The sequence below is a fragment of the Grammomys surdaster genome, unplaced genomic scaffold, assembly GCF_004785775.1.
Source record: "Grammomys surdaster isolate TR1022 unplaced genomic scaffold, NIH_TR_1.0 199, whole genome shotgun sequence".
In the NCBI taxonomy this organism is placed as follows: Eukaryota; Metazoa; Chordata; class Mammalia; order Rodentia; family Muridae; genus Grammomys; species Grammomys surdaster.
In genome coordinates, this window is record NW_021604644.1 from 709646 (window position 1) to 729393 (window position 19748).

General features: G+C 44.3%; 1 protein-coding gene across 3 annotated transcripts in view; it reads right to left on the reverse strand.

The window, feature by feature from the left end:
* The window catches only part of LOC114623554 (tomoregulin-1), a 122116-nt gene that overhangs the window by 90782 nt on the left and 11586 nt on the right, over window positions 1-19748 (reverse strand). For 2 of the 3 annotated variants that reach the window (XM_028770221.1, XM_028770222.1), the window contains exons 2-3: window positions 17669-18119; window positions 8007-9066 (exon numbers count right to left, since the gene is read on the reverse strand). In XM_028770221.1, the coding sequence (XP_028626054.1) occupies window positions 8657-9066; window positions 17669-18086 (828 nt within the window). In that variant the 5' untranslated portion in view covers window positions 18087-18119 and the 3' untranslated portion in view covers window positions 8007-8656. Of the gene's footprint in view, window positions 1-8006; window positions 9067-17668; window positions 18120-19748 lie in introns of those variants that run through there. The other variant, XM_028770223.1, reaches the window with a different exon arrangement.

A 19748-nucleotide genomic window follows, 5' to 3' on the forward strand; every position in this document is an offset into this window, starting at 1 on the left:
CTGTTTGGGGAGTCTTAAGGGGTGTGGCTTTGTTGAAGGAAGTATGCCCGTAGAGGCAGGCTTTGAGAGCTTGAAGACATGTACTATTTCCAGTTTGTTTTCTCTGCTTCCTTTTTTGTGGTTCAAGCTGTGAGATAATCAGTGTCTGTTCCAGCTACCACTCCTGCTCTCTCCACTCTGCCATTGTGGACTCTAACCCTCTGGAATCATAAGCCCAAATTAAACTCTTTTATGCTGCCTGTTCATGGTGTTCTAGCATAGCATTAGAAAAGTAACCGAGAGTGGGGTTAAAGGCTGTGCTGCCACACCCAGCTTTTTTATGTGGGTGCTGGAGACATAAACTCAGTTCCTCCTGCTTTTGTAGCAAACACTTACTGAATCATCTCCCTGGCCCTCAAGAATTTATCTAAATATACAAAAAGCTACACATTGTTGGCCTATCATTACCTGAGAACTAAGTTTGTAAATAGAAGGGCTTTAGAAACCTATAGAATCAGGCCTCTAAAACAAAAAGAGTAGTCCTTTACATTTCATTGAAAAAATTGCATCCTGGGAAGCAACAACTCTTTTGTTCCCATTTTATATAAATTCTTTTATTGGATATTTAGTTTGTGAAATAGTTTAAGAACAATCATTATCCCAATAACAGCAACATTCACAAACCGTGCTTTCAACCTTGGGACTGGGTCACTTTGATGAACTTTGGGATTCTATGCGCTAAATTTAAAAGACTAGTTTAACTTCAGAATTGAGCCAATCAGAGTACAGGGATGAGATTCTTCCCTCTTATTCTTGTTTTACAGATAAGGACCTTGAAATCCACACAGTGTCTGTTTCCTGCTCACAGTCACAAGATGAGCTGCCAAGAAGGGTGATACCAGAGCAGAGGTTCCAGGAGTATGTTTAGGTGTTCAGTTGACCTTGAAGAACTTAACGTTTCAGCAGCATAGGTGATAAGGGATGCAGAGAGGCTAGGGCACTCTAGGGGCCCCAACTATGTTTCTGAGTGAGGAGACTGGATAGACTCAAGATGAGGTGTCACTATGGGTGGTGATAGTCTTGATGTCTCTTGTAATGCAAAAGATCAAAAATGATGTGAAGGAGTTATTTTTAGTTTTGATTTTGCACTCTTCAGGGCGGTTCCATACATTTATCTTATATAACACTATAGCAATCGTGAGTGGGAATTTATAGGTGCTTACCTAATACCCAGGAGATGTTCTTTGCAAAGCTAAAGATTGGAAATGAGGCCCCAAATAGGAATTCTGCATATTAGGATTATTAAAAACATGAGTTCTAGAGGCAGAACCCTGGGGTTCAAAACCTTGGATCTCCATATAGAAACCATATACCTTGGGAAACACATGCTAAAAACAGTTTATTACGTGGCAGGTACTTTTCTAGATATAAAAACAATGCATGACTTTTAATATTTCAACTCCTGGGGGAGTTGTAGTACTTTTTCATTTGTAATTTATTTTTAAAACTATGTCTTTGTTTTGGGGTGTGGGGAGTGGTATATCAATATGAACTGAGAAGGCTAGAAGAAGGTGGAGTTACAGGGGCAACACCTGTAATTTACAGGTGTTACAGGGTACACCACCACACAGGCGCTGAGAACTGACGAAGGGTCCCCTGGAAGAACAGTCCATGTTCTTAACCATTGAACCATTTCTCCAGCCTCCAACTACTGACGTTTTTACTTTGTGATGGTGCAAACTTGACTCTCATTCTATAGATAAATAGATAAAGTTTTGAATTTTGACCTCTTCTCAGGCTAGCGATGCTGGATAGTAACACTGCACCTAGGGCACTGTAAACTTGTGAGAGTTCCTACTGAAGACCTCCGCAGAGGGGAGACTGTTACTCAAGTCTCAGAAAGTCGCGACCACCCAGTAATCTGATCGAGACACCGTGAATCAGAGTAATAGCGAGGTTTATTAGGGCATGTGACAGCTAGCTGCCAGTCAATTCATATGTCCACGCAGGAGCTGAATTGACCCCGACAGCCAGTTTGAGAGGGGTTTTTAAAGGGAAAAACCACAAACCAAGGAATGGGGAGGGGGATGAGGGGTTGCTAAGGTGGCATAACATAAAAATAGCAGAACATTCCAAAGGAACCTAACCTACGTGAGTCAGGGTCATGTGAAAACTCTCTGTACGCTAATCTTTCTCAAGAATGTGGTCCTGCCCTGTCACTGTGGCCTTGCCCTGTCACTGCGGTTACCAACTTGGTTCTCAGCTTGGTTTCCAGCTTGGTTCCCAGCTTGGTTCTACCTAGCTCACCTTCATTCTTTCCTTTCTCTTTGCGATAGCCAGTTCCAGTAATGGTGACTGGTCTTTCCACATTCTTAACTTGCTTCATGGCTTAGTTTCTCAGAAAATTTTCTATGTCCTTATAAAGAAAGCCTAAAGAATATTTTATATGTCTAAAAAGGATTCTATAGACCCAGTATCTATAATTTTTCACTCTACACTACTTTCCCTGAGTCTTTCTGGCTATAATCCCATTATCAGTAAAGGGTTTCGGTACCATTCACTTAAACCAACAATCTGATGAAATTAAATTTATTGTTATTACAATTTTCAATTCTCTCGCCCTAAAAAATGAAAAGGGAAGACAGAAGAGATGTTTTAGTCGAGGTGGGTTCCCAACTGGATTTTCTGTATCTTGATTTATAACACAATCTCAATTCCTTGGTACCTAGCTAGCACCCCCCCCCCCTTGTAATCCTCTGATAGATTGAACTATTGCTCAGAAATATTCACCTTCTTCCTTCACCTTCTGAGGATGCTACTTCCCTCTCTTGACTTTGGGCTCAGCCACGTCAATTGCATAGGCTAAGAACAGCAAATATAATACAGAATATGAACTAGTCTGCACTTGTGCATGGCTTCTTGTATTCTGCCCTGAGAATAACATTCCCTGGATAGCTCCAACACCTTTAGGCTGAGATTCAGGAAACCACAGGAGCGCAGATCTACTCCCAGTGTTACAGTGGTTGAATGACTGGAGAAGCTGACCTCCAATCCCTCAGAACTTCTAATACCAGCACATTTAAATAACGAAAACAACAAAAATAAACAACAAAACTCCTTGGAGACAGGGAATAATCTAGGTCCAGAGACTGGGGGCTGTAACTTAATGGCAGAGTGTATGTCTAACATACAAGGAAGGTTCTGAGTTCCAGCTCTGTACCCTCCCAGAAACCCAGGTTCCCCTTGGTCTTCCCAGCAGAGCACCAGCCTGCTTTCCTTCTTTGTTATGTTTGTTCTTGAACCAGATAGTGGGACAGAAAAGGTACTGAAACCTTATCTTCTGCTGTTAACTCACAGTTCCTATTTCCACTATGATAAGAATCTTGGTTTGGGTGTTTTGAGGGTTTAGGGAGGTGGGGGCGTTAAACAGCCCCAGCTGGCCTCAAACTTGCTATATAGTTAGAGACAACCTTGAACTCACTCTCTGTCTCTGCCTCTCCAAAGTTTGTGAGCCACCATACCAGGCTATATATAAAATCTTTTGAAACTGAATCATCCTTTAAAATAACAGGATTTGAAACCCCACCCCACCCCTAGCAAACCTACAGAAGAGGAAACTCAGACCAGAACTTAATAAAATATCTTAGCAAGAGTTTAAAAATGTATTTCAGGCTTATGGCTGGAGAGCTCCCACCACTCCCTTGATAATAAACAAGGTTACCCCCTCACCACCCCAACCTGATGTGTTTAAGACATGTTCCAAGCAGAAATAGAGGCCTGAATCTCATGCAACAGGATTACCATCATATCCATTCAGAGTGATGCTGACAGTGAGGGACTTTCACTCACAGCTGAACATTTGGATAGTGTGGGCACAGACAGTTTCATCTAGGACTGTGGTGTCAGTCAGTGGTAGAGCACTTGTGTAGCATGTGTGAGACCCCAGGTTTGATCTCCAGTGCCGCACAACCATTTTCTATCTAATGACAATAGACTACACTGTTAGGTAATAACCAGATTGTAAGCCTGTAATTGTATTGGGTAATGGAGACTCAGCAGCTGTGTTTCTACAAATTGAACCTCACGATAAATGCACCAGAGGACTATTTAAAGAAATGTACTCTTGAAATTTTTCATAAAATAACCACGGGCTTGGGGATGTAGCTCAGTTGGTAGAGTACTTGTCCATTATGCTAAGAAGGCTTGAGTTGTAGCCTTAGTCCTGCGTAAGCCAGACATGGTGGCACAAGCCTGTCAGCCCAGCTCTATTGCTTAGTTCCACTCTCAGGCAGCCTGGCCTCTCTACAGCAGTGCATCCACGACGACAGTAATGTCAAGTGCTTGGTATCATTCTTTATTTCAGAAGTGCTTTACCAACACATACTAATCTTCACAACATCCAAGGGAGGTAGATAAGTATTACATCACTTACAGATGGAGAAACTGAGGCAGAGATTAGTAAACTGTGTTGAAGAGCATAATATATGGCACAATTGGGAAAGAACTGGTTGCCATCACAGGTTCCTGGTCACCTTTCCCGTGACTCTTGAGTTCCATGAACACAAAGGTAGACAAAGGTAGTGACTGAAGCATGGAAATGAATCAACTGATCTGTCCTGAGGCTGCCTCAGGTGCTGAGGGGGCTGCCCTCTGAGCATCCTCACACCTTCTGCCTCTACCATGGGAGAGTGAGGACAGAAGGTGGGCTGGGGTAGGGGGTAGGAGTGGGGATAGGGTTTGGAGGGAAGACAAGAGAATACAGATAGCTAGCAAGGGCAGGGAGGAGTAGGAGGGCTGCCTGGGAAGAGGCCCAGCAGGGAGGAAGGCAGGGAAATGAAGTACCATCCTCTGAAAGACTCAGGCATCCAGAAATGCTACTAAAGGGTAATTCTTAGCAATGACATTAGAGAGCCACTCCTCATAGCTTTGCCAAATATAATTATCAGGTCCTTGTGACACTCCCAGGAGGCACAATCATTCCTTTCCTCTGGTCTAGACCAAGTGCTGATATAATTGACCTGACACTGCAGAGACTGTTGACAACTCAAATGTACTCTCCTACCATGCCACCTCTGCCTCCTGAAGCAAAACAAAAAGAAAATGCATTTAAAGATTGTCCTGGCATCCCCCTTGAGACATTCCTAAATCATGGTCCCATTGGATAGGATCCCTATTGGGTAGGATTCCATATTTGATTTTTAAAAAGGGCTGTGATATACATTCACAGAAGTCACCAATCTTTTCCAGCCAGGGATTTGCTATTCAACATAGGATAAAAACAAAAACAAAAAAAGCAAAACTCCTTTGGTCATCTTAGTGCAACCCAATGTATTAGATATTGAATGAGAAGCCCCTAATGACAACAAAGGTATTGGTGACAGGGGCAGTACCAAATAAGTCAGGTGACCAAGGACCGAGTAGGGCCAGTTCAAATGAACAGCTGGAAGGAACAAGGGCAGGTGACAAAGAAAAAGTCGCTGTAGAGACATGATAGACAAAAACCTTGGAATACCAGTGTTTTTGCCGAGGCACATCTAGGACAGGTCAAATATCCTACAGGACATCTTCCCTTCATTTCGATATTATCAGTATCGTTCTCTCATGAGTCTAGCTGGGAACACCTTCCACTCCTCGCCAACAAAAACAATCACCAGCCCTGAGTCCACCGGGTCAGGACACTGGTCTCCTCTCTGTGACCTCCTCGGGGTCCTGTCATCTCACCTACTCAGCTAAGCCCTCCTACCTGTCATCCCCAGCTGCATTCTCCTCTCCCCTTGGCTCCATCTTCTAATTTCCCTGCTAGTGCACAGTTCTGATCAGATTTGAGAATTCCTCTAGCTCACTCTTCTCTCCCATCTGCGTATCGTCTGGTGATGTTTTCTGCTTTCCAAATCTCTACCTGCCAAAACATCAGCTTTACAGACTCAACTCGAATACCACGCTTTGACAATTCCTTTCTTCATTTTTCTTAGTTCTCTGCCCTCACCTAAAAGAGCATTTGAAGATGTACACTGGTTGAGTCTACAGTCAGCTGTGTACAGCCCTCCCTCCCCCTTCCCCCTCCCTCCCTCCCTCCTGGGCAATGTCCATGATGTTGAATCATGTCTTAATATTTTTTATATGTAGCTGCCCCACAATTCCTGTCAAGAAACGGTTATTGCATTTCTACCTCAGGAAACAAAAGGCTCAAAAGCAAAATGAATTGGGATATGCTGTTTGTTCATGAATGAAGTTGCTTCGGCAAGCACTCTGGAACATCATCTGAGTCTCAGAATAAAACAAATCCTTGGTACAGCTTCAAAAGAAAGGGTAAAGACAGCAGGTAGGGCTGTGTATCTCAGAACCAAGAGATCCAGCCTGAAGTTCTCCTTTGCTCTTTACTGGCTTCAGGCCTGGAGCTAGGTGGGCTCTTCTCCAAGCATCTCCTTACTTCTTCATGGCTTTGTGGAATTAAGAATCAACTGAAATACATTCGTAAACCACACAAAGTGGCTCTCAATCTTAGCTACGCATCATAATCACCTCAAAAGCTTCCAAAAATACTGAATAGCAACCCCCGCCCCAAGTCATCTGACTCAGAACCCTCTGGAAGTGAGACCCAGTGGGACTAATTATTTGTAAAATATTATTTCTAACACATAGCCAAATATTGCAAACTACTATTGTAAACTCATAAATACCATTAGGGGCTTTACGCTCTGGCTTAATTATCCTGTATTTGTTCAGTTAGAAATTAGTTCAATGCTTTTATAGTCCAATTAAAATGCATTGCAATTTTTGTTATTCTGTTACTGTTTGTGAGTTTGAGTCATAAATTCTTAGAAAATCATAACCACCACATCGATGTATGTAAGAGATGGGAAACTTCCTAAGGTCCCTTTAAGTCCTTGTCATTTAGAGATGTGTTGAGCAGAGCATCAAATCAGGCAGAATCCTGGAGCTTGTAAGAACGGAATCTCATGCCTTACTCTGGATGTGCATATTAATAAAATGTTCGGATAGGTCAGTTTGTGAAGCAAAGGCAGCCCTCTGCATCAAATTTGTGTTGTTCATCCCTGTCTAGATCCTGAAGCAGGACAGAGGGAGTCCATTTCTATCTTCTGCATACTGTCTAAACTTGAGACTCCCAAACCATTCATTCTCTGAAGGCTCCATCTGATAAAAACTAAGAACAGAAATCCTCATGGAAGGATCTTACTTCTAGTCTCTCACTGCAGGATATATCTAAAATAATGGACTAATTCCTCTAAAATATTTAAAATAGATTCAATGTACAAAATTGATATCTGCTTATATTATATGCAGTGCGCAAATTGTGAGTCTGCGTGAACCATATAAAACCTAAGAGGCCCCGGGACCCATATTCCAAAGCTCGGCCACTCCTGGAGACAACTCTGTGTAGACCCACGCCCTCCAGGCTACCATGATGTCAGCAGTATGCATGGAGGGTAGCACAAGCCACGCTGTGGCTACGGAGCTGAAACAGGCTCCACATGTCAAGCTCAATCCCTCAATCTATGGACAGGAAGCACCAGGTCAAAGTTTTAGGGAGTTGGCCAGAGTCACACAGCACCTTCAGGCAGAGCCACATTTAGAACACTGGCTCTGACTGTTACTCCTCCCCTGCCCCACCCCCAATACAGAATTTCACTGTACTGCTCATCTGCCTTGGCACTTAAGGGTCCTTTTGGGGCTTCCAGCTATTACTGCCCCCCACTCAAAAAAAAGCAACATTTTTTTTAAACATCAGGCTACAGCAGAAGCATTACAGCTCAATCAAAACACCCATTTGTCCATCCCTATCTCCAAACATGTTGGTAATAGTTGGGTATAAATCCTAACCCTGATGGTGGTCCAACCCAGCATTCAGCATGGTCATCTGCTCACACCTTGATGAGCACAGCAAGGGACCTCTCCCAAGGGAGTTAGAGATTCAAAAGTCAAGACAACCATTCACTCAGCAGTAAGAAGTCAGGAGGGATCTGGGCTGGATGGCAGCACCTTTAAAAACATACGCAGTGTAACTATAAAATTTTAAGACATTTTTAATAAAACAAACAGGATGTAGGAACCTAAATGAACATTAAATCCCTACCTCTACTGAAACTGCCTCTGCTGGAGACATGGCTGGGAAACCTCTCTGGGGAAAGTCTTAAAAGGCAGTTTGTGACCCACATGAGGAAACAACCCTCCAAAGGCTGGGCTCTTCAAACATCCACACTCAGAGTACACTAAAAAGGTGGAGAAACAGCCAAGCATCCAGCCAGACAATGGGCGGGCTTCACACCCGGGTGTAAAAGCTCCATTGAGCTGAAAAACAAACAGAAACCCACTAAAAGATAACGTCAAAATCACCAGCCACACTCCTCTATCATCACACTTGCATTTCTTAAAAAAATACAACACTCACACATGGTTCGTCTATGAATTCTAATTAAGAACGTTACATTCAGAATTATAGCACGCATAGTGGTGACTTTTAGAAGACTCTAACAGCTTCTTGGCCACCTCAGGGTAGACGGGGTGCAGCTGTTTTACCTGAATGTATCCTTAAATAAGTGACTACTACCACTCTAATCCACCTAGTCGCAGGTCTGCTGCGGGCTACTGACCACAAAGGCCACATCCCACTCTCGCCTTGCCAACTCATTAACTACCAGGGAGCCATCCCCAAGTCTTAGGGTGAATTGGGAAAGGGCCGGTTAAATGAGGCAACGGGCCACTCCTTGGTAAAAGTCTGTAGCTTCCTCTCCCAGTACATCTTCTTTTTATTGAGGACTTCCATTTTGATCCTGTGCTCCTCCTCTGCCATCTCACACTCCCGCTCTATCTGCTGGATTTTGGCCACGTGCACCTCATTCATTTGGATCAGCTGCAACTGTAAGATAGACATCTGTTGATGGTGCTCCTCCTCGTGCATCTTTTTTAAAGCACCTTCCTGAGGGGTTTTGCCCCTGTAGTTTTTATTGGCTGTTATTCTGACGGCTGAACACGAAGGTTCGGGTTGTGAGGTCCCCTCACAGACCGGAAAATGGCCGAACTCTTTCTCATCGTCGCACAGTTCTCGATTTGAAACAGCAAAGGACTCTGGAAATAATAACAACAAAGACAGTAGCAGGAAACAAGTTAAACAATTTTACAGGCAGAAGAAAAACATCAATCCAATTCCAAACGACAGAGTCCCCCACTGCAGGATGAATCTAAAGTAGCGTCTGCGTTTGGCCCTGGCGTCCAGGTCCTCTGACCGCATCTGACTTGGATGACGTGTTCCACTTAGTCATTTCTAGAACCACACACTGGGATGTGCTCAGAGAACAGGATTATCACGAGTTAGGGAGCCTGAGATGGTGATGAAAATTTCAAACTGAAAAATGCCTGACTCTGAGAAACACGAGGAAGCAGTATGGGGCAAGAGTGTGAACAAGTCTGAGTCTTCGTGCTACCTGTCCTGTGTGATCACCTTTGACAATTTCTCCATCAGCCTCCAACCTTTAGTTCTATCTCAAGAATGCCACAGGGCTTCCTGCCCCTGGGAGTCCGCCCCTACACTCGCTCCTCCTAGGGGATAAGTCTCACTCTCTGGCTAGCTCCCTCCAAGTCTCTTTAACCGCTTCCATCTGGCTGTCAACTCCAGCCCTGCGGGGAGGAGGCGGGGTACGGCTCCCAAGGACATTTATTATTATCTCCCTTACCCTCTCCTCCGCTCTTGACAACCCTTAAAACCTCCTTCCTCCGTTAGCTCCTGACTCATTGCCCTCCCTGAGTGATTTCACAGCCGGAATCCTCTCGCGGTTCCTTGGAGTACCAAGGCTCTTGCTCCATCCACCTGTTCTCCTTTGTTATTCCCCTGAGGTCCCCATCTCCGGTTCTGTTCTTAACTTAACCTAATAATCTGGCCCCAACCTTGTATCTTCCTGTTTTACTCTTCAAACTGTCCTGTATGCACCGCACTTCAGTTCTACCCCAACACTCCCCTATGCTTCTGCTCGTGACTGTCTCACTATCCGCGGCCTGACGTCAGGCTCAGTGCTTGAAGCTTCACACCACTGTTTGATTTCCAACCTTCTCTGTAATCCCTGTTGGTTCAGGGCCAACACTGCTTGTTCCGAAACCTCAGACTTCTCCTTCTTAAGGGTTCTCCTTAGCAATGCTCAGCACACAGTGTTATATTTTTGGCACCAGGCCTTGCTCATTTCATTTATCCTTGGATATTAATTATTTGTCGCGCTACCCAGTAAATGGCTGGTAATACTTACCGACTGAACCCCTGAATCCACAAGGAAGAGAGCACATAGATACAAAAGGATTCCTTTGAATGAGTGCAGTGTTTACCCTGACGTTTTTATAGGGCAGTAATATTAGGATTAGAGAATTTCAATAAGAAACTCACTAACTCCAATAACTCATGGAGTCATTTTGTTCCTGTGCTTGCATGCTTGTTTGTGATAGGGCCTCTTGCCCAGGCTGTCCTCCAACTTACTGTGTAGCAGAGTATAACTTTGAACTTTTGATCCTTTGGCCTCTACTCCCCACCCCACTACTGGGATTACACCACCACTTTTGGTTATATGTGATGCTAAGAACCAAACCCAGAGCTTTTCATGGCAGAAGTTTTCTAGCTATGACTCCAAGACTTTCTTGAGAAGCTCTGCTTTCTCAATAATGAAAATCTTCTCCTTAGAGAAAAGTAACATGAATTTGTTAACAAAACTGGTTACATTATATGTCCATTACATCACTCTGTTAGATGGAATGCTGGGAATGTTAATCATGGCTGCTGGGGGAAACCTAATTTGGAATGCTCTGTTAATGAAAGGAGAATGGCTACAGGCTAGATGGTTCCACTCCAAGGGTTAAGGTAACAACTACAAGTGGTTTCTAATTAAGGCTAAATAAGAAATACAGAAATCTGAAATATAGAAACTATTGGTAGAGAAAACATTTAAAAAGAATGCGTCTAGATAATGAAAATATCTCCCTAGCACTCTCATCAAGTCCAACGGCTCTCACCTAGACAGTGTCCTTCCTGTAAATGCTATCTTCCTGGGCCAGCACCTGCCAGAGCCCTGACTTAAGCCAGGTATTATCATACATGCCTGCCTCCCTGCACTCAGAAGACTGAGGTAGGAGGTATGTCTGTGTGCTGTTAGCTTGGGCTTGAGAACTGACTTCTGTCCTAAAAATAAATATCTGGGACTGGAGAGATGGCTCAGCTATTAAGAGCGCCTGCTGCTCTTCCAGAGCACCCTGGTTTGATTCCCAGCACCCTGATTTCAGTTCCAGGTGAATCTGATGCCCTCTGCTGGCCTCTATGGGCACTACATGCATGTAAGTGCGTACAAGATGTAAGTGCAGGCAAAACACTTATATACATAAAATAAAAATAAGTCTTTAAAAATGAACAAATATCTAACCCCTCCTCCCACCAAAAAAAATCAAAAAACAAAAATAGGAGAAGAAAGGCCTCTCATTGTTTCCTCCCCTCAAGTTCCCAGTTCTTTGGGGGATAGAACCTGCCTTTCACGCCACTCTCACAGAGAGCCCAGCACAGAGCCTGGGGCAGCACAGAGCACTGAACATGCATGTGCACTTAAGTAACAACAATGGGACACATCTATCTCCACCTGACACAACTGAGGGACTGGGGCACATGACAAAGGAACGGGGAAAGGTAACCTGGGACAGAGGCCCTCAAATGTGAGCATCAACCATATTACCTAATCTGAAAATGGCTTTGTTTCTGAAGACTTTGGGGACACTTCTAGCCTCACAACTTCGATTCCACTTGTCTGAGTCTTTAAGGTTATCCATCACAATCTCCCAAATCTCAAATGTTCACTTTTATCTCAGTTCTAGGCTTCAAGGACATGGTGCTGGCAGTGACAGCAGCTGCCGTTCATGTGTACCACAACAGGTACTAGCACTTTAGAATATGCATCTAATCTTTACACTCCTTGGAGGACAGAGTGACTACAGAAAAGCAAATCTAGTCTCCACGGCCATCTGGCTAGATGAAAATCTAGGATTCAGAGCCAGGTCTGTATAACAACAAAACCACAGCATCTTAATGTTCGTAAGAAAGAAATGACTCATTTTAAAGTACCCTTTTTTTTAAATGTGTGCTAACAGACACATTCCATAGAAAAATAGCTACACCTCTTAAGACTGGCAGAAGACAGGACTCAAAGCCATGCAGAGTAGTAAAGTGACCTTCAAACAAGCAGCAGCAATTCAGAAACAGTACTCAGGTAGGCTGAACAATCCCTTAATTGGAAAAAGCCTAGCCTGGGGATAGTAGCCTGCTGCAAACACATACCCTACCATCTCTCTTCCAGGTGAAACAATGCCACCCAAAGTAGAAAACCCAATTCTATGTAAAAAGAGTAGGAAGGCTTTCTGGGATTGAGCACACAGCCAAGAGAGTGTTCTATCACTTGGGTAATTTAAGTAACATTAGCATCCACAGGAAAAACCTCCTCCAGCTATGAAAAGATAAGAAGAAAACTGTGCAGGACAATCTCATTATCCTCACTAGGACAGGAAAGGGATGACTGAGAAAATCAGTACGACGGGTGCATACAGGGTTGGGGGGGAGCACTCACATCTTAACTAAAATTAAAAGGCTGGGTTTACACACATCAATGGACCCAGATCTTAAACTAGCTATTCTAGGGAAAAGCGAGCAGAAGAGCTAGCCACAGCACGGGTTTAAGGAGTGCATGTGAGGGAACACTATCGCATGGCAGACCCATCAGGGTGTAATACAGGGGGATGGCAGTAGGCATGAGCATCGAAAAGAAATGCATACAGAACTAACACACAAGAGGACTGTGGCACAGACCAAGGATGCAGGTGTGCCACGACTGGAATACATCTTAGTCCTCTGTACCTGAGGTCACAGTCTAAAAGAAGAATGGGACCTAGAAGGAAATGTTCACATGACTTAATCATAGCTTCATAATAGAGATGCAATGCATTCAAAATTAAATATAACTTCTCCCAAATATGTGGCTGCTACTAACAATGCCTAGTTCTCTTAAATGTATCTAAGTGGCTAGAGACGGGGCTCAATGGGCAAACGCACTTGCTGCCAACCCTGATGACCTACCTGGGTTGGTATTTATTTAACCTATCATCCTACCGATTTGGCCACCCTTCTCCACACTCGATCCTCAGAAGGGATAATTAAATTATCACAGATCACCACATCTGCACACTGGAAACTGTTTTAAAGAGCCAGTGCTTACAGGACAAATGCTGGTTTTCTTACAAGTATGTTCCTAAGTGTGCTCCTTAAGTGAAAGACCACTGTGTTCAAACATTGCTGCACATGCTAAGAAAGTCTCTGACAAAGCTGAGAGCGTCAGGGTTTGGTGACACAGTGATACCATCTCCCTCAAAACTGTAGCAAGAGGGAGGCCTCTAGTGGAACCTGCCGAACTCCATGCTGCTTGACAGTTTATAATAAATCCCAGCACATCTCTGGGAAGCTAGTTCTGCTAACACAGGGTGTCAGCAGCACTGTGCTGACCGTCAGAGTAGAATATAAGCTGTGTGAGTAATTCTGACCGCTTACACCCACATTACAAAAGGTATACCTATTGTGTGATAAATTTTAATCAAGTATATCTCAAAGCTTATTTAAACATGTAATTAACATTAAATGATCGCTGATATTTTTGGTGGCATTAAAGCTTCCAATTGTGATGTGTAATTACAGAACATCTCACTTGTGTCCACTCACATTTCAACTGCTTATCAGCCTCATGTTGCTGTATTAGAACTGAAGTTCTGAAAATACAAAGGCAACACACAGTGTTCAGACCTTCTACCTTCCCCCATCAAGTGACAAAAAGGATTACTGGTGATCCTAGCATTTTGTTTTCATCTTCTGTTTGTTTAATTTTATTACTACTGTGTGCAAGAGACAGAAAAAAAGGGAGGAGGAAGAGAAGGAGGGGGAAGGAGAGAGGGAGGGGGAAGGAGAGAGGGAGGGAGAGAGAGGAGGGGGAAGAGAGAGGGAAGAGGGAGGGAAGAGGGATGGAGGGAGAGAGGAAGGAAGAAGGGAGAAAGGGAGGGTGAGGGAGAAGGAGAGAGGGAGAGGGAGGGAAGAGGGAGAAAGGAGGGAGAGGGAAGGGAATAAGAGAGAGGGAAGGAGAGAGGGAAGAGAGGAAAGAAGGGAGAGAGAGGGAGAGAGGGAAGGAGGAGGGAAAAGAGAGAGGAGGAGGAGGTAGGGGGAAGGGGGACTTAAAGACAGAGTTGGGGTATGATCATGTGCAGACCTCCTCTAGGCCAGATGGAGTGCCACTCCATCACTGTGCCTCAGTCCCTTGAGACAGGGTGTCTCCCTGACCTGGAGCTAGGTTGGTGACTCCAGAGATCCTCCTGTCCCCACTCACTATAGAGCTGGAGTTACACTTGCTTTTTATGTAGGTGCTGGGATCTGAACTCAGGTCCCCACACTTGAAGAGTAAGCACTTTACCCACTGGGTCATCTCTGCAGCTCTTCCTCCCTGACTTCCTAAAAGTAAACCGAGTAAAAACCTCACAGCCATTCTGACCTGCAAAGAGTCCTGGTGCCTCAACTATATTAACACCATGTTGGGCACACTTCCAAACTGACTGGGCACCAAGGCTGACTGCTCTCCAGGTCAGACAGGGGATGGAGAGCTTTGGCTGTATTTTAATAAGCACCAGCAAAAAGGGAAGTCTCCAGTGGTACCTACCTACAAATATCTAAGTTTAAATAAACTGCAGAGACGGCTCAGCAATAAGCACACTTGCTGCTCTTACAAAGCACTGGGGTTGGGATTCCAGCACCCATGTCAGGCAGCTCACAACTGCCTGTCACACCCTCTCTGGCCTCCATGGGTACTTCTGGTGTGTGTGTGTGTGTGTGTGTATACATACATTAAGTCACACATGTGTGTAAAATCAAATAAATCTTATTAAATTTCTTACAAATGAGTCTCTAACAAATGTCACCACAAAAAGAGCAAAAGAGCATCAGGAATCTGTATTTTGGCCAGATGTAGTGGTGGACACTTTTAATCCTGGTACTTGGGAGGCAGAGTCAGTTAGACCTCTATGAGCTCAGTGACAGCCTGCTCTATATAAAGAGTTCCAAATCAGCCAGGGCTACATAATAAGACTAAATCTGAAATAGAACAAAGAAAGAAAGCTGGCCAGTGGAGGCACACGCCTTGAGCCCCAGCACTTGAGAGGCAGATCTCTGTGAATTTGAGGCCAGCCTGATCCAGAGAGAGAGTTCCAGGACAGAGAGAGAGAGAGAGAGAGAAAGAGAGAGAGAGAAGAGATACAAGATTTATTTCCTTCTTGCTCAAAATTTTTGAGTAAATGGATTGCATTTTCCAAAGGAAAGAAAAAGAAGTCATGAGGTAAAATCTCTATATCCAACCTCAGATTTTAAAAGTCTGGAAAAAAAAAAAAGATGTTTTGTTCCCAAAATGTACCCTCCTATGAGGGCTGGTGAGACAGCTCATCCGATAAAGCCTTGTCACCAAGCCTGACACCAGAGTTCAGTCTTCAGGATTCACATGATAGAAAACTCCTGAAAGTTATCTTCTGACCATCACATGTCACACACATTCACTCACACACATATACCACATACATATACATGCACACACACACACACATGTGCACACACACAGTAAATGTAATTTATAACAATAAAATGAATACCTGTAAAATTGATACGTAACAATCTAGGACACACATTTGCTAATTAAACGGCAGCCACATGAGTATCTTCCTCAGCCCTGAACCCAAGGAAAGTTAGCCACGTGCGAAGCAACACTTCGAACTCACTTCTTCCCTCCATCCCCGGAACCACTCCTACAGTGTGGTACTGACTGGATGCTCTTGTGGCCAACAAGGTCCGAAAGTGACGGAGTACAAAGTTCAGCAAAGGAAGCGAGTGCCACACAGAAGCAGATGAGAGAAAGAGAGCTGGCAGTGCCCATATAAACTGTATCTGTCAAGAGTTAGCTTGGCGTGGAAACCTGCAAATCAAACTACAGACGGGTCCCGAACATCAGGAAACGATATGTAAGGTCCACGACCCTGACCACAGTCATCACCCATCCTGGACTCAGCCTTGATCAACTGATTAGCAGGCCTAGTTATGTCCTAATTTAGCTTCCTGGGATGATCTGCTCACAGGGGAAACGTGTAAATCAAGAGCATGAATTTGGCTCACGTGGTAATTACCTTTCTCACTCCACACAGCACTCTTGGTTTCAGACAGTTTCTTATGACTTTTAATTAACAGGAGCCAGTCCCTGAGAGTTCTGTCTACTCAAGGGACACTGGCTTCAGTGCTCTGCAAGCTAAGAGGCAGATTTCTCCCGCAAGTGCCTGATGGGTCCTCAGAACACCTCTGTGCGGCCCTGGAGCATCCTCACCGACCTTCCTCTGCTTCGTGGTGTACTCTCTACAAACTGCAGAGGTCCTTTATATAAGGAAGCCACTTCCTGTCTTAAAAGGGTCGGGAATGTTTTGTTTTGGTTTCTTTTCTTTTTTTTTCCCCCAAGACAGGGTTTCTCTGTGTAGTTCTGGCTGTTGTGGAACTCACTCTGTAGACCAGGCTGGCCTCAAACCAGAAATCCGCCTGCCTCTGCCTCCCAAATGCTAGGATTAAAGGCATGTGCCACCACTGCCTGGCGGGAATTGTTGAAAATCTATCTCTGTACATTTGCACTCTGTGCCTGCCTGGGGACATGAGGCACCCCTTGATGCCAACCTTTTGAAACTACAAGTTATAACTACAACTTTGATTATAAACAGCCTCTTCATAATTCTTAAGACCTACATGTGATGCTTTGCTCTTTTCCAGAGAAGCATGCTAAAATTTAAGTTTTGTACCTAGGATTCCTCTAAAATGTCACAAATACAAACTTTGGATCACAATTATTACAGTGGTTAAAAAGTATCGGTACAAATCTGAGTGAACGCTAAAGGGTGTTAGCTTTATTTAGTCTCTATACTTCTGATGCACTTCTTTTTAAAGGTGCTGTATTACTTTTTAAAGTTTCTTTAATTTATCTTTATGTGTGTGTGCCTAGATGAGGCTCTGCATATGAGCATGTGGGTGCCTGCACACACCAGAAAGGGGATTGGTCCCCAAAGGTGGACTTACAGGCAGTTGTGCCCATGTGGGTGCTGGGAGCAGAACTCTGGTCCTCTGTAAGAGTAGTAGCAAGGGCTTGGAACCACAGAGCCAGCTCTGTAGCCACTAATCTGTACCTGTGTTTCTTAACTGGAAATAGTTTACTCATTTAGCACGGCCTTTTGAGAGACTTAATGTAGTACCTGACACAGCAGGCCCTCAATAATAACTCTGTAAAAGACTGAGTCAATGAGTATAAATCTCCATCAAATTTCCTTTAATAAAGAGAAGATAGTTTGAGCTAAGCAACCAGAGTGCCTCATTAACGAGCATGATACATATGCAGCTCTTTCCAGTTGAGTAATAACCATAAAGAGAGACTGCACAAAAATGGACCCAAAGCATGTTTTGCATTCTACATACTTTTGTTCTGGATGCCCTGGGTAACACCCTACTCTGATATCGACATTTCTTACACGTTTCCTCACTAAGAATCTTTTTACAATTCCACTGTCAAGCTGCCCCGGCCAGCGTAGCCCGCTGTGTGCGGAAGGGTACCTTGAGCAGCTGCGTCCTGGTGGTACTCGGGCTCCTCCTCCGGTGGGCTCTGAAGGAAGTAGAGCTGCTCCGGCAGCATGCTGCTGATCTTCTCCTTGTCCAGGACGTGGCTGCTTAGCAGCGGGCTCCCGCTGCGCTTCACTTTCTCCCTCCTCTCGTGGGCCATAATTTTTTTGGTCCGAGCTTTGATGTTCTCCCAACACTTCTTCAGCTGTTTGAAGTCCCGCAGCGACACGCTGGGCTGCGAGTTGTACTCATGGGCCAAGGCCTGCCAGGTCCGCTGCTTGAGGGCAATAGTCCGTGCGTCGCTCTTCTTGCATTCCAGCACATACTTGTACTTCTCTACTAAGGCAAGCAAGATGCTCTTCTCCAACTCTGAGAAGTACTTGGCAGGTTTAATAATTTCGTTGTTTTGCATTTTCCACTCTGTTTCTCCAGGTCGTTGGCTAGCCTGCAAAAGGAAGTTGAAAGCAATAATTACCAACTCCAGTGCTACAAAAATGTCACAAGTCACGGAGGCTTAATCCCTACCCTGGTTCCGTTCTTTAAAAGGGGGCAAGTAATTTCTTTTCCATTAATGCTGAGGAAAATATCCACAACTTTATTGAGCATGGGATTTCACATTCTCTGAGTCAATTTCCCAGGAGTCTTTGTGACACCTACACTATCACTCTTGTTCCTAATTTACCTCTGCTTAATGTAAAGAGCTGCTTAGTCCCTCCAAATGTCAGGCAGCTTTGGAAATAAACAGCTTGTTCTACCTACCTATCTATCTATCTATCTATCTATCTATCTATCTATTTTTGGCACAGTGGAAGATAAAAGAGGCCACTGTCTAGTCCAACAGACTAAGTAATGTAAAAGCACTTCTAAGATTTCAGAATCGTAAGGAAATTGCTCCTGGATAGCTAGTATTTTTTATTTTAATTATTTTTAGATTTATTTATGTATATGCTTGCCTGCATGTATGTCTATGTACTGCTTGTATACCTGATGCCTGGGGAGGTCAGAAGAGGGTGTTGGATTTCCTGGGACTGGAACTATGGACAGTTGTGAGCCACCATGTGGGTGCTGGGAATTGAACCCAAGTCCTTTGCAAAAACAAGTGCTCTTAACCACTGAGCCCTATCTCCAGCCCCGATACCTGTTATTTTCAGTTTAGTATTCTTGACTTAAGTGATTACCTAGGACAACCTCAGGTCCTTCCTCAAAATGTGAGGCGTAAGCCAGCCATGGTAGCTTACATCTGTCACCCATTACTGCTAGGAAGGCTGAGGCAAGTGGGCAGCTGTGAGCTGGAGCCCATAGTGAGTTATAGACCAGTCTAAGCTACAGTGTGAGATCATGTCTCAGAAAAAGAAAAGAAAGAAAACATGAGAGGTGAAGCCTGTGACCCGTCAGGTCTGGGGGCCAGTAAGTGTGTACAGTGTTATGTAAACAGCTTCTGTAGTTTCAGAATTGAGTCTGTGTACTTAGAGGCAGAGCACACTGCTTCTCTCACACAAGAGAAAGCCAAGGGCCAAGAGCTGAAGTGGACTGCCCAGGGCACAAAGATCATGACTGTGCAGGCAAGTCTGGGGTCTTTCTGTCCCAGAAGTCCAGTGCTCTTGGTGTCGTTCTACGACTCTTCCCTGGACCTTGGGCAGTTTCAAATTATTCAACCAAGACTTGTTCTATCACCCTGCCATCCTCTACAGAGTTGAGTAAGCCCCTTTCACCCTCCAGTACACATGCCTTACTGCTCTGATGTGTGTGAAACCTACATGTTTCCAAAGTCTTCTCTAGCAAGACGTTCTCTGTAAGATAAATCCCCCCTGTAGGTGGTGGTGAACACGAGCCGAGGCAGCTACGGCAACACCAGCAGTCATGTCCCCTTCCTCCACTGGAAAGGACCAACACAGCCCTGCACCTTCTTATGGTTGCTAAGCCTCTGATCTTTCAGAGTAAAGGGCAAACATCAAGATAGTGATTATTCAGTCCACTGAGAACTGCCTACTTCTTATCAAAAGAAATGGAAGCCACCTTGAAAGGAGTCCTGCTATTGAGAAGTGAAGTCACCTGAACACCAAGAGTGGGAGAG